This window comes from Pteronotus mesoamericanus, unplaced genomic scaffold (assembly GCF_021234165.1).
Source record: "Pteronotus mesoamericanus isolate MK-2021 breed Mesoamerican mustached bat unplaced genomic scaffold, CSHL_Meso_final contig_116, whole genome shotgun sequence".
Lineage (NCBI taxonomy): Eukaryota > Metazoa > Chordata > Mammalia > Chiroptera > Mormoopidae > Pteronotus > Pteronotus mesoamericanus.
Window position 1 is genome coordinate 41867526 of NW_026555027.1, and position 13868 is coordinate 41881393.

Here is a 13868-nt window from a genome sequence, read left to right on the forward strand (position 1 = left end):
GAAACAGGTGCCTGACACCTTTCTTCTTTTATCTCAGCCTTAGGATTTCAGGGAAAGTGTATCAATGATAAAGAGTATTTTCTTTTGAAATTCATCATTTTAACTGACGAGGAATCCCAATTATCCTAAGGCAAAGAGGACTATTTTTACACTTCCAAAAACTACCTGTCTACATAAGAAAGAGCTTTGCCTTTTTCTTTGGTCAGCAACTAAGGACAAAAGTACACTCTGCATTCTTTCAGAAAGATAAACTATAAAAAGGAGACCTTTTTGAAAGTAAAACAATGGGAAAATATGGGTTTATTTAGATGTGTAAAATCAAATTGAAACAATTCATGTGCTAAATAAACAGATAAGATCTCAACAAGGTGTTTTATGATTTTTCTCATCAAGGATATACTTAAATCTTTTATTTTTAGATAAAAACCTTAAGAAGTTCAGGGCTTGCCTTTTTTTTTTTTTTTTTTTTTTTTAGTTTGCCAGTTGAAGGAAACCAGCTACATGTTCCAACAGAATTACTTTTTAAGGTGTTAATTGTGGCCACACAAGTTGTTTATGTTGATCTTAGGTTTATTCCTCCCACCTCCCAAAATCAGTGGATCAGAGATGGTGCTTTCAGGGGTGTTTGTGAAAACAATTTGATGCGATGAAAGATGCCTTCTCCATCTGATTCCAGAATCGAATTTCAGCTTATGTTTCTCAATAAATTAGTTCAGATACTATGAAAGGAAAAGAATTAAGGTTTTTGATCAGTTTTTATCCGGAATTCTATCAAAACAAGCTGGCGGGATTCCCTGCTACAGACACCCCTACCTTTTGCTTTACCAAAAAACTAGTACCATCACAGTAATATTAAGCCCGGGCCAGGTCTGGAACCAGCGCCAACCCCGTAAGGTAACAAACGAGGCGCTGACAGCTGCAGTCCAAGGCTGCCCGCGTCGTGAGGAGGCCAAAACCCCCAGAACTTTGGGGGCAACCCACAAAATGGGATCTATGCCTGCAGTTTGTAAGTGATGTAGCATTTGCAAGAGCAGAGGCCCGGAGATGTCGGTCCCGTTGCGTCCCATTGGGGGTCCCAACTTGTAGAGAGAAGCCAGAAGAGGGGAGGAAGGAGCCGCACCTGACGGCCGGCGGGCGGTCAGTAAGTCCCCAACTTCCCGGGGCCCAACGAGAAAGCGCAACTGCGAATTTGGAAAAGAGAACTGAACGAGTGGGTGGCCTAGGCCTGGGAAAGCACCCAGCTCTCCCAGCACAGTGTCATTTCTGTGGTTTCCAGCGGCCTTAGTCCCAGCCGGAATCCCACGCCACACGGCGCGCCAGCAGCAAGGCAGCTCTTCCACCTTTGGGGCCTGGGGAGGGGGCAGCAAGGGACTGACCCCTTAGGAGCAGGCAAAGCCTCGGCTGGCAACGGGCTGCGCTTTTCCACCGCGGCGAAAAGCCCTTTAGGGGCGGGGCGGACATTTCTGGTGTCCTGTCCCAGTGTCCAGGCCTGAGCCGGAGCCCGTTGGCTGGGCGCCCTGCTTTGGAAGGAGTCAATCTTGCCCGATTCTGAGGGCGATCCAGGATGATGGGCCGGCCTAGCGTGGGCCCACTGAGTGGGTGTTAAGTCCTCAGCCCCTTCTCTCCACGGCATCTTTCCTGACGAACCCAAGCCTCAACTTTGAAAAGCCGGTCGGTATACGAGGCTTGGAGTTTGTTAGCTATTTGGGGTTGGAGAAAATCACTGATTATTAAGACCGAGATTCATGGATGAGCCCTCATTTATTAAGTTTGCTCTTTTACTTTGTTTTTAAACTTTGAAGACACTTTAGTTTCTTGATCCAACCTTGAGCGAGATGAAGATGCCAGGGAGAAAGCCCAGCCAGGCAGGCCTGAAGGAGCTGAGACAGACAGACACTCACCTCTCCACCACTCAGCGGGTAGATAAACGCTGCCAGACTGGGTCCTAATCCAGGGCCCAGCTGCTATGTGGGTTGCTGAAGGGTGTTGAAACCACAAGTACAACTTGACACCATTGAGCCTATGGTGCTTGTCAATAATCTGTGAATTAGGTGCAGAGATTGTCACTGTAGATCATAACAGTTTCTGAAGGACTCATTACAGCCTATCGTGTCAATGATCTTCAAATTAAGGAGAGAGGGTGGGGCGGGAGGGAAAAGGAGTCGGGAGAGCCTACAAAAAGGGAAGAAGGGTTGGAGGGGAGATAAAAGTCAGAGCCCCAGCTCGGAAAGAGCCTTTAAAGATTATCAGGCTAGCGATCTGAGAATTCCATTGGGATGGGTGTGGAAGCCCAACTCCATTTGAGCCAGAGCTGGAAGGGGGGGGGGGGGCGCTAAGGGGTGAGCAGAAGTGGGCCCCTGGGAAGGCAGACTTCTCAGACATTTCTTTTGAGACCAGAAGAGCTCTGGGGAGAGGGCTCCAGATGTCAACGGGAGGCCTTGAGGGTGCCAGCGCGCCCAGGGTGGGTGTACACTTTGATTTAGAGCACTTTCCAGGGCGAGCCACAGCTGCAAATCTTTGAAAAAAGAAAGTGGGTAATAGTTTTGTTTAGGGCTGATGGTGATTATAGGGTGATTTTCCCCCCCCAATGGTTTGCTTTTAGCTTCTTTTCATGCAAACAGGTAAAAGATTTTCTCCCTTTTCCTTTGACAGTATTTCTCTCCCTGACGCAGATCTAATTTATTTCCCCAACTTGCTTTTTGGGGTACCAAACACCTCTGTCCTCTGAGAGAGTCGGGCTTTGTTACTTTTGGTGAGTCTTTATTTTGTCCGATGACCCTTCTGAAGAAAGAAGACTAAATTCCATTACTGCAGCTTGGAAGGGGCAGGACAAGAGAAACGCGGTCTTCCTGCTTGGCGCAGTGCCGGCGCAATGAGTGTGCGCCTGGCATGCTTTGGGGTGTCATTCATGCATCATTTAGGTTTGTTTTTTCCACAAAAGTTGTGGTCACAACTAAATGAAATAATCACAATTGGAGAATTTAAAACAATCATCTTTTTTTCTAAAATGAGGGTAACAATCCTAGTCACTGGAAAATTAGGATTCTGAGGAAGCCCTGTTCCTTCGCTATGACTAATTGCACAAGATAGTGTGGTCAGTCAGGGTGATATGTATTTAGACTCGCAAGGCGTGATTTAGGGGTGTGCAACGGCCCATGGGGTTGTTGGGCCGATTGCAGTTCCTGGGGATCTGTTTGCCAGGTTTTTGGTTTTTTATTCCCTCCCCCTAATTTTTAAAATAAAAATTACAGTCTCATCTTTTTTTCAATGCAACTGATAACCACTGGTGACAGCTCTTTAAATTTTCAGATTGTCTTTTTATAAAGGGGATTTTTATTTTAATTAGATCATTTAATGGGCACACTGTATTTTTGCCCCTGGACAACAGCTGCAGAGCAGAGACAGAATTTTACCTTAAAATTATTTTATAATTCAGTAATGAAGTGAAATTGTGAAGTGTAAATCCTTTTTCCAGGAAATATTTGAGCTGGAATATATGAAGGATGTACATACATATGTAATGCCATAAGCAATATGATGGTTGTTATATACAGTCCTGAAGACATACACCAGTGATTATATATTACTTTTGTTGCTATAATTTGAAGAGGAAAATATATTTAGTTTTGTAACTACTGAATTCTTTTAAAAATGTATTTATTTCATCAGTGGGAATTAGATGAAAGAGAATGAGTATAAAAAGGAGCTGAATGCAGAGCAGCTCTGCATTCCTTAGGTTTCAAGTGTCCTTACAGCTCTTGAATGAAATTATTTGATAAAATTGGGCCTGGATTGAAATAGCATTTGTTATCCCCTTGTTCATTTGTTATGTGTAATACCACTTCTAGAAATTAAAACAAGGTGTTGAAGGGACAGACAAGAAAAAAATATGATTAAGCAATTTTAAATTGCCAATCTACCATGCGTCCATATGCATATCATATGCATATCTTTGCCTTAGTAAATAAAAAAGGATAGAGGTATATGCTTGTCTTTGTATCATCTAGAAACAATTATAGTTCCCATCAATAATCCTTCACATTTCCAAAATCTAACAAGTTCGGCAATAGGAAGAAAATGAAGGAAATGTAGATGAAAGAGTTTGTATCATTTTGAAAATTGCTTTATAAAAATTGCTCTGGGATTGATTTCCTCTGAGGGATACTTTACAGTTATCTATGCGAATGCAGTTTGCCTTACTTTACTAATTTTTGTTCTTATTTTCTATATCCTAACTTTTTCCAGCTTGTGTCTTATTATTTTTTGAAAATATGTGATGCTTTCTTAAGGAAAAGAAATCCTCTAATACCTTTCTCTACCTCCATTTATCTGTGTTTGTTTCATAAATCTTGAAGAATCAAGTGTTGATCATTCCGGAAGTCTCATGGCATGCTCCATGCCATGAGTGATTGAAGTGTTTTGCGATTTAGTGAGGGGGAAGGAAAATTTTTTAAATTGGCTTAGACCAGTGTCTTAACTCTGTAATTCTCAGTTTTCTTGTGCTACAGGATAATGTCAATAAAATCTCATCTTACCAGATTGCACCAGCATTGTCCTAAACATTGAAATTTTCCTTTATTTTTGGCTCTTAAAAACAGGAATTTTTCTTGAGCTGCCATCCTCCTCTTTTTAGTTTTACTTGTCTCTGACTTACCATACTGGTACGATCTCTTCCACTGCAGCATGATCACTGCTACGGTCACTTTCAGTGGACACAGTTGGAAGGTTAGGATCCGGAGGAAAAGTAACAAAAAAAAGGGAGGAAAAAAAAAACCCCTTCATTTGGCCAAATCTGGCTCCTAACACATTTAACTAGTTCCAGAATTAGAAAGCCTTTCTGTACATTTTCTTCTATTTCCCTCTCTCTTTTTTTTTCCTTACGTAATGAAATTAAAACTTTTGGAGCCCACAGTTGACATTTTTCAGAAAATTGAGTTATCAAGGCAGTAATTATTTCACGGGGAGATAAAACTCTCGTAGCCCTAACTGTCAAATAGGGCCCTTTTCAGATTTTAATTACAAAATAAAATTAGTCTGCTCTTCCTCAGAATGGTTTGTGAGTGGTTAAACAGAGCTTTCCCCCCCAATACTGGTGGTCGTCGTCAAACTCTGCTAATTAGCAATGCTGAGAAATTCCAGTTAACAAGGACATTCTCCAAGACTCTGCAGGTTCCCTGCCGTTTGCCTTCATTTCCATAAGAAGATTAAGAGAGGAGGGGAACACACTCAAATGCAGATGCAGAAAAGAAGCGTTTTTTTAACAAGCATCATAATAGTAAGATGCTTGGCTAGTTCTCACCTAATTACTGCAAGTTAAACCTCTATTTGCCACTAAGAAGAAAAAATAAGTCTACAGTCCCCTATCCACAAAATTGTTAGTTGGCTTCAGATACTTCAGATATAATACTTGAGGAGGGATGAGGGGAGTTTAGGAGAAAAATATCTTTGCAAAATATCAATGCAAAACTTTATTTTTAAATAAAATTGAGCTATACTTAATCAGGTAAGAATTTTTGGCTGGGGCCTACAGTAGAACAAAATGAAATCTGAATATCCCAGGAATTAGGCATTTTTATTCTTAATTTCTAATTTTGCTCTGAAAGTGTGCTGCTTTTTGCTGGCTATTAAAGGGGAATGTTACACTCTCTTTAGATTAAGCACTTTCAGTGTTCATAAATTGTGCCAATGGCAACATTTTACATTTTTGGAGGATGAAGCACCCTCTTCCAATTCTTATTTTGATTCCCTAGTAGTCAATGGTGTATTGTTATTATTACTATAGCCCTCTGTTATAAACCTAAAACAGTACTGCTTCTATTATCCATTGTGATTGTTATAGTTATTATTATAGGGGCCAGTGATGGTGCTGGATTGAAATAGAATGGCCGGTGATCTGATTTTTTAAAAGCTTATGTTCTTTAAAAAAAAAAATCCAATGAGAAAAAATTGTTTCTGCTATCACCACCTTTTTTAATCTTATTTTCATAGCACATTATTATGCATAAACACCAGCCACAGTTAGTTTATTGCCTTGATAAGTACAGCAAGCTTAATTAAAATAAAGCTGTAAATAAATGCAACCAATGATAACACAATTGTAATGTATTTCCATAGCTTATTTATATGATAAAAGCAATTAACAAAAGACCTAGCCAGCCCCTTTAACCTCTTAAATGAATTATTATAGAGTTCAGGCACAAGCACATGCATCTGAGAATGTATAAAAGCTTTTATATATCATCCCAAGGAAAAAATTGTGCTTCTTACTACTTCCCCTTGAGAGAGAGGAAGAGATTTTAAAAACGTTTGCTTCTATAACCCTCCCTTTTAATATTTATTTTAATACATATACACCACCATTATCCACACCAAGCCCTTGGTTTTGTCTTCAAACTTAATTATCCATAAGTTTTCATTTTCCCCTGGCTTTTGGAATAATGCTGCTAAGCACAGGCCAGTGCATACACTATCATAAAATGAATGCTTAGTCTGCCCTTCGTGGCGTCTGGACAATCATAATTCATTCATATGTTGAATCTCATAATTTGTACCTCTTTTTTTCCCATGGTTTAACCTCCCACTTATCTCGAGGTTATATATGTACATTTCTAAGTTAAGCAAATTAAATCTGATTCTTATGATTTGGTTCCATCGCTTATATGATATGTTAACTTCCCTTTTGTTTAGATTGCGTGTAATTAATTTGATCTTCCTCCCATCCCCCTCATGTTTTTTTCTTTATTTCCAAACACCTTCTTTTAAAGGTAAAAGCCAGTCTTGGAAACCAGAATCCACCAGTAGGGGGCGCACCAGCCACATCCCTGAAACCAAGTCGCACTGAAAAGCCCAGTGGCCGCCTTCTCTTCTCCAAATCCATGCAACCCTTTCTCTTTCCTACTCTTCCTGTCCGTGATTAGCTTAATATTACACCTTGAATAAGCAGAAGACATTGCTTTATTTTGAAGAGTGATATATTTATGCGTTTCGAGAAGGCCAGTCTCTTCCTTCCCGGGTTCCCAAGAACTAAAACAAACCGTAACTTAAGAGGAAAAGGAAAACCCGCGGGGGGCGGGGTTGATTGGAAATAATTTATTGAGAAAAGTCTGCTGCAGGATTCTTTTTCTCAACTTTTCTGAGTTCCCAGCAAAGCATACTTATCTTGAGTTTGACAAGAACAGAAAAGCCTGGGAGGGCAGGGACTGGAGAAGCCTGAGTGGGGATGACGACGGTTATGGGGAGGTTAGTAAGGGAGAAAACAAGGCAAAGTTTTGTAAAGATAATACATGGAACGTGGCCGACAGATACTGTTCCGTACGTTTTCTTAGGGTGAGTCAGGGTGGATCGGGGAGGAGGGGGAGGAGAGAGTGTTACAGAAGAAAGAAAATAAGTAACCCTGATGGTTTAAGTCCTTTATAAAAAAAAGAAATGGCATCAAGGGTTTTCCCCCCCCCTCCCCCACCCCCCTTTGTAGTCAAGTGCATTTTAGCCACAAAGATCCCAACAAGAGAGTGGAAGGAAACTTAGACTGGGCTTTGTTTGACTCCGTGTAGCGACAACAAGAGAAACAAAACTACCTATTTGTAACGGACGTGCTGCCATTGCTCTCCGCATTGAGCGCCTACCTATTGAAATCTTTACGTCCGGACAATGGGAGAGCGGCTAAAGTTACCCTCTTGGGCCCTGGGCGGGCAGGGTTTCCGAGCCCCCGCCCCCGCCCCCATCCCGTCCTGCTCCAGCCCTGGCCTCGCTGGACTCCCCCCGGTCCCGGTCCCGGCCGCCTTCTTCCTGCCCCCACCGCCTGCACCTGCGCCTGGAGAGCACCGCTCAGCCGCTCAGGCCTCGAGCCCCCTCCTAGCGCAGCCCCCCGACTCTGGGCAACGGAGTCCCCGAGGGGAGCGCCAGCGCGCGTTCGGCCCGAGTCCTGGGAACTCTGCGTGGGAGGGCGGCCCCGGGCCACCCCCGTGCAGGGCCGGAGCACGGCAGGAAGTTGAGCTATCGCTCCCCCAATATCCTGCACTTCTGAGCGTCCTTCGGTGGAGCCCTTTCATCCCCCTGCAGCCTCCTTTTGAAACCGACCCAGCTAAAATCCTCCTTTGGGGGAGGCCCAGCAGGAGCAGGGGGAGGCAGGACGAGCATCCCCCGTGGCACCGGCTGAATGGAGAGAGGCTGGGGGGAGCCGCGGCTGGGGGGGAGCGGGCGAGCTGCGGTTCGCTGGGCAGCGCCGAGCGGGAGCCGGGGAGCGCCTCGCGGCAGCTTCCCCAGGGCCTGCCTGAGCCTCAGCCCCGGACTCGGCGTCAGAGTCCGGGCCGGGTTAATTTTTAAGACAGAGCAAATTGCGTGAAAGCTCGGAGGGTTTTAAGGACAGGCTTTTCAACTTCCTGTCGGGGGAGGGGGGGGCAAGTGCGGGCACTGTGGAGGAAGAGAGGCGAGGGGGGAGAGCGAGGCGAGGGAGAAGCCCTGGAGAGGCCGGAGCGGGGGCCAGGGTGCGGAGGAGCAGAACAATACCAGCAACTCCGGCCCTGCCTGTTTCCTGGAACCCTGGCAGGACAGTCGCCCCGAACCACCCCCCCGCCCTACCCCACCCCCCACACCTGAACGGCTTCAGCGCCCCTTCCTCGTTTCGGCAGCCCGCACCGAAAAGTAAATCACTATTAAGTTTAAAGAAAAAATCGCAGACTTAGTGCTGTTTACCCACTTCCTTCGAAAAGGCGTGTGGTGTGACCTGTTGCTGCGAGAGGGGATACAAAGGTTTCTCAGTGGCTGGCGGGCGGGCGGGCGGGCGGACGGGCGGGCGGGCTGTGGGAGCCGCCTCCCCCTCCCTCCCGGCCCCTCGGCCCCCGGCCTCCCCCGCGCGGCCCGCGCGCGGCTGGCCCCGCCCCGTTTCATGCAAAACCCGGCGGCGAGGCTGGGCTCGAGTGGAGGAGCCGCCGAACGCTGATTGGTCGCTGGAAACCCATTTATTCCCTGACAGCCCCCATCACATGGATGGTTGTCTATTAACTTGTTCAAAAAAGTATCAGGAGTTGTCAAGGCAGAGAAGAGTGTTTGCAAAAGAGGGAAAGTAGTTTGCTGCCTCTTTAAGACTAGGGCTGAGAGAAAGAAGAGGAGAGAGAAAGAAAGGGAGAGAAGTTTGAGCCCCAGGCTTAAGCCTTTCCAAAAAATAATAATAACAATCATCGGCGGCGGCAGGATCGGCCAGAAGAGGAGGGAAGAGCTTTTTTTGATCCTGATTCCAGTTTGCCTCTCTTTTCTTCCCCCAAATTATTCTTCGTCTGATTTTCCTCGCGGAGCCTGCGCTCCCGACACCCCCGCCCGCCTCCCCTCCTCCTCTCCCCCCGCCCGCGGGCCCCCCAAAGTCCCGGCCGGGCCGAGGGTCGGCGGCCGCCGGCGGGCCGGGCCCGCGCACAGCGCCCGCATGTACAACATGATGGAGACGGAGCTGAAGCCGCCGGGCCCGCAGCAAACTTCGGGGGGCGGCGGCGGCGGCGGCAACTCCACCGCGGCGGCGGCGGCGGGCGGCAACCAGAAGAACAGCCCGGACCGCGTCAAGCGGCCCATGAACGCCTTCATGGTGTGGTCCCGCGGGCAGCGGCGCAAGATGGCCCAGGAGAACCCCAAGATGCACAACTCGGAGATCAGCAAGCGCCTGGGCGCCGAGTGGAAACTTTTGTCGGAGACGGAGAAGCGGCCGTTCATTGACGAGGCCAAGCGGCTGCGAGCGCTGCACATGAAGGAGCACCCGGATTATAAATACCGGCCCCGGCGGAAAACCAAGACGCTCATGAAGAAGGATAAGTACACGCTGCCCGGCGGGCTGCTGGCCCCGGGCGGCAACAGCATGGCGAGCGGGGTCGGGGTGGGCGCCGGCCTGGGCGCGGGCGTGAACCAGCGCATGGACAGCTACGCGCACATGAACGGCTGGAGCAACGGCAGCTACAGCATGATGCAGGACCAGCTGGGCTATCCGCAGCACCCGGGCCTCAACGCGCACGGCGCCGCGCAGATGCAGCCCATGCACCGCTACGACGTGAGCGCCCTGCAGTACAACTCCATGACCAGCTCGCAGACCTACATGAACGGCTCGCCCACCTACAGCATGTCCTACTCGCAGCAGGGCACCCCTGGCATGGCGCTTGGCTCCATGGGCTCCGTGGTCAAGTCCGAGGCCAGTTCCAGCCCACCCGTGGTTACCTCTTCCTCTCACTCCAGGGCGCCCTGCCAGGCCGGGGACCTCCGGGACATGATCAGCATGTATCTCCCCGGCGCCGAGGTGCCGGAGCCAGCCGCGCCCAGCAGACTTCACATGTCCCAACACTACCAGAGCGGCCCGGTGCCCGGCACGGCCATTAACGGCACACTGCCCCTCTCGCACATGTGAGGGCCGGACAGTGAACTAGAGGGGGGAATTTTCAAAGGAAAAAAAAAAGAGGGAAATGGGAGGAGAGTAAGAAATAGCGTGGAGGAAAACCCGGTACGCTCAAACAAGTACTCGCCCACAGCAAATGACATCTGTCTACAAAAGAGAACACCAATCCCATCTACACTCAAAAAAAAAAAAAAAAAAGAAAGGCAAAAAAAAAAAAACAAACCAACAACAACAACCAAACAAACCGCGATACCGACAACAAAACTTTTATGAGAGATCCTGGACTTCTTTTGGGGGGACTATTTTTGTACAGAGAAAACCGGGGTGGTGGGGTGGGGAGGGCGAGGGAATGGACCTTGTATAGATCTGGAGGAAAGAAAAACACGCAAAACTTTTTAAAAGTTCTAGTGATACGGTAGGAGCTTTGCAGAAAGTTTGCAAAAGTCTTTACCAATAATATTAGAGCTAGTCTCCAAGCGACGAAAAAAATGTTTTAATATTTGCAACCAACTTTTGTATAGTATTTATCGAGATAAACATGGCAATCAAAATGTCCATTGTTTATAAGCTGAGAATTTGCCAATATTTTTCAAGGAAAGGCTTCTTGCTGAATTTTGATTCTGCAGCTGAAATTTAGGACAGTTGCAAACGTGGAAAGAAGAAAATTATTAAGATTTGGACATTTTAATTGTTTAAAAATTGTACAAAAGGAAAAAACTAGGATACGTACTGGTAAAAAACTATCTCCGTGGTCTTTAAAGGAGCAAAAGTTTTAGATTGTACTAAATTTTTTTTAACTTACTGTTAAAAGCAAAAATGGCCATGCAGGTTGACATCATTGGTAATTTATAATAGCTTTTGTTTCCCAACTTTCCATTTTGTTCAGATAAAAAAAAACATGAAATTACTGTGTTTGAAATATTTTCTTATGGTTTGTAATATTTCTGTAAATTTATTGTGATATTTTAAGGTTCCCCCTCCTTTATTTTCAGTAGTTGTATTTTAAAGATTCGGCTCTGTATTATTTGAATCAGTCTGCCGAGAATCCATGTATATATTTGAACTAATACCATCCTCATAACAGGTACATTTTCAACTTAAGTTTTTACTCCATTATGCACAGTTTGAGATAAATAAATTTTTGAAATATGGACACTGAAATTATTCTTGAGTCTTTCATTTATTTGGATAACACTGATTATACCTAACTCCTCGGGGAATATGCTGTGCTCATCCAAGAAAGCAAAATACCTAAAACCTTGGTATTCTATTCCAGTAGCATGTGCTAATGTTAACAGCAACAAATAAGTGGCTGGATGATTAATTAAGTACTCAAAAGATTTGAAATGCTATGTCATTTCTAAAATAGAAACTAGAGACATATATTGTGAGTACACCCCCTCCTTTCCTAAGCAGCATGAATAAGCATGATGGGGACTTATACTTAAACTGATTTATGCCACTTGTTGCCAGAAAGGAGTCAATTCTGAAAATTTTCATGTAGCTTAGCAGATGGGGTATTGAGCCAAATCAGAACGAGGTTGGCTGGTTTTGTTTTCGTTTTCTTCACAGTACAATGGCCCTTTGGAAACCTGGTTATAGGGGGAAATGATGCTTCTTGTATCGGAATAATTGCAAACTAGACATGCAAAGCGCTCATCTGCTGGGTGGGTGTTTGGATTACTCCAGCCCTGCTATTGTCTGAGAGGAAACAAGTGGTTTGCTTTCTTTGTTCCTTGACTTTATAAACTTTCTCCTCTAATTTTCCTGTTTAGGGGCGAGGGAAAGCAAAGAGCGTCTGGCAACACTCCCCCGATTTATCATGGCTATTATTATCATTATTATTATTATTATTTATTTTCTTTTTTCCTCTCTCTCCCTCCACGAATTCCATTTCTTAAATTGGCAGCGCGGGTCCAAGCCTGTAGCCCCAAATCGGATAATCTCTGCAGCTGATAACAAGCAAAAAAGAAGCCGGGCAACAGCCATATTAAAGAAGAGAACATCTCTGAGGTAGATATTTTACTTTGTCCGGTCTAATCACATTTGTAGATTATTATGCTTTTGATCTGTTAACCGTGTTTTACTACAGTAGTGGGGAGGGGGAGGGGAAGGGGGGTGGGGAAACAAGATTGGATTTGTTGTTTTCTTTTGCCCTAGGAAAGGTAAAGAAAGACTATAGTTGCCCTCAGTGGGAGCGGAAAAGTTGGGGAATCGCCCTGGTCTTTGCATTAGCAATGTTTCTGCATCACAACCGACTCGCGCTTTGGCGCAGCCGGAGAATCCTGTAAGACCGACTCAGGGGACTTTTCCTTATTTACTACTTACTTCGCTCATCTTCCCCCACCGAAGGGGACCAAGAACCAAGAGCCAGGCTTTCTTAAGAGCGTGGATTTGCTTCCCACAATTTCAAGGGCTTGTTGTGTCAACTTGTTACAACTTTGGAGAAGTTGAAATTCGGCAGCGCCTTCCAGCCTTGAGTAAAGTACCGGCTGCAGCCACTAAGTTAGCTCCTCCAGTTGGCTTGCATCTTCTCGTTTTCCCAGAGAGTATTTCTTACTCGTGGTGTTGCTGATGTTAGTTCTGGGTTCAGCTGGGATATCCTCGTATTTTCTGTATTTTGAGCACATGTGGATTGCTTTATTTTCAGTGTATATTGGTTTTTATTTATTCCTGTCGTATCCTCATTTTTAGGGTAATATTTTACTGGGAAAGGAAAATTATTATGCCAGTTCCCAATTCTAAGCCAGGCACTCGCCCCCCCCCCCCTAATTAATGCAGAGCCTCTGAAAGAATTTCCCCCAGCCTGGCCAGCCATTGTAATGCATATACAGATTATTCACGTGGTAATGAGCACTTTCGACAGTTCTTGCTCACAGACGAATAAAAGAAACTTTGAATAAAGATCCAAATGATCTTGCTGGGGGGGTTGGGAGGATGTTCCCAGAATTGGAGCCAATCAACTATATGAAGTGTATATATATTTGAAAAATAGAGATATTAGAAATATGTATTGGGATTTAGAGTAATTGCACTGCACTAACCTCCCTTAAAAATAAAATTTAAAGAGCCCACAGAATCAGACTTTAAAAAGCAATTTTTTGGCCAAATGCTCAGATTCAAATATTTTGCAAGAGGGAAGAGAGCGATAGTTGGGAAAGTTAAACTATAGTTGGGGAAGTTTTGAATGATTGTCAATGATCATCTTGTTCATAAAACAAGAGAACTCCCATTCCCCCTCCTACCCCTCCATACCTCCTAACCAAATGAAAGCTAAAATATTTTATTTGTAAATATAAATTATTTTGATAAACTGCACTTAAGAAAAATGATATCTGTTTCACTGTTCATTTGATTTGGTTAATTACCCCCAAGATGTGTAGTTTTATGGCTAGATTAATGCTGAACATATAACATTTTAATTATAACATGATTTCCAAGAAGGAGTTAAACCCTTAAACTTGCCCAGAGATGGTTATTTCCCAGTGCCGAAATTAGTTGT

The 13868-nt window shown here is 45.0% G+C and overlaps 1 protein-coding gene and 1 long non-coding RNA gene across 2 annotated transcripts in view; both read left to right on the forward strand.

Annotated features, from left to right (window-relative positions):
- The window catches only part of LOC129076872 (uncharacterized), a 41459-nt gene that overhangs the window by 3177 nt on the left and 24414 nt on the right, over positions 1-13868 (forward strand). The window contains exon 2 of the long non-coding RNA XR_008529759.1: positions 12276-12379. This is a non-coding gene — a long non-coding RNA (uncharacterized LOC129076872). The remainder of the gene's footprint in view (positions 1-12275; positions 12380-13868) is intronic.
- Positions 9410-10531, forward strand: SOX2 (SRY-box transcription factor 2). The gene has a single exon (XM_054581007.1). It carries the CDS (start codon positions 9416-9418, stop codon positions 10376-10378), a length of 963 nt encoding a protein of 320 aa, XP_054436982.1. The 5' UTR covers positions 9410-9415; the 3' UTR covers positions 10379-10531.

Excerpts from the sequence above, each read along its gene's own strand:
- SOX2 (XM_054581007.1), top strand. The coding sequence starts at position 9,416 with ATGTACAACATGATGGAGACGGAGCTGAAGCCGCCGGGCCCGCAGCAA.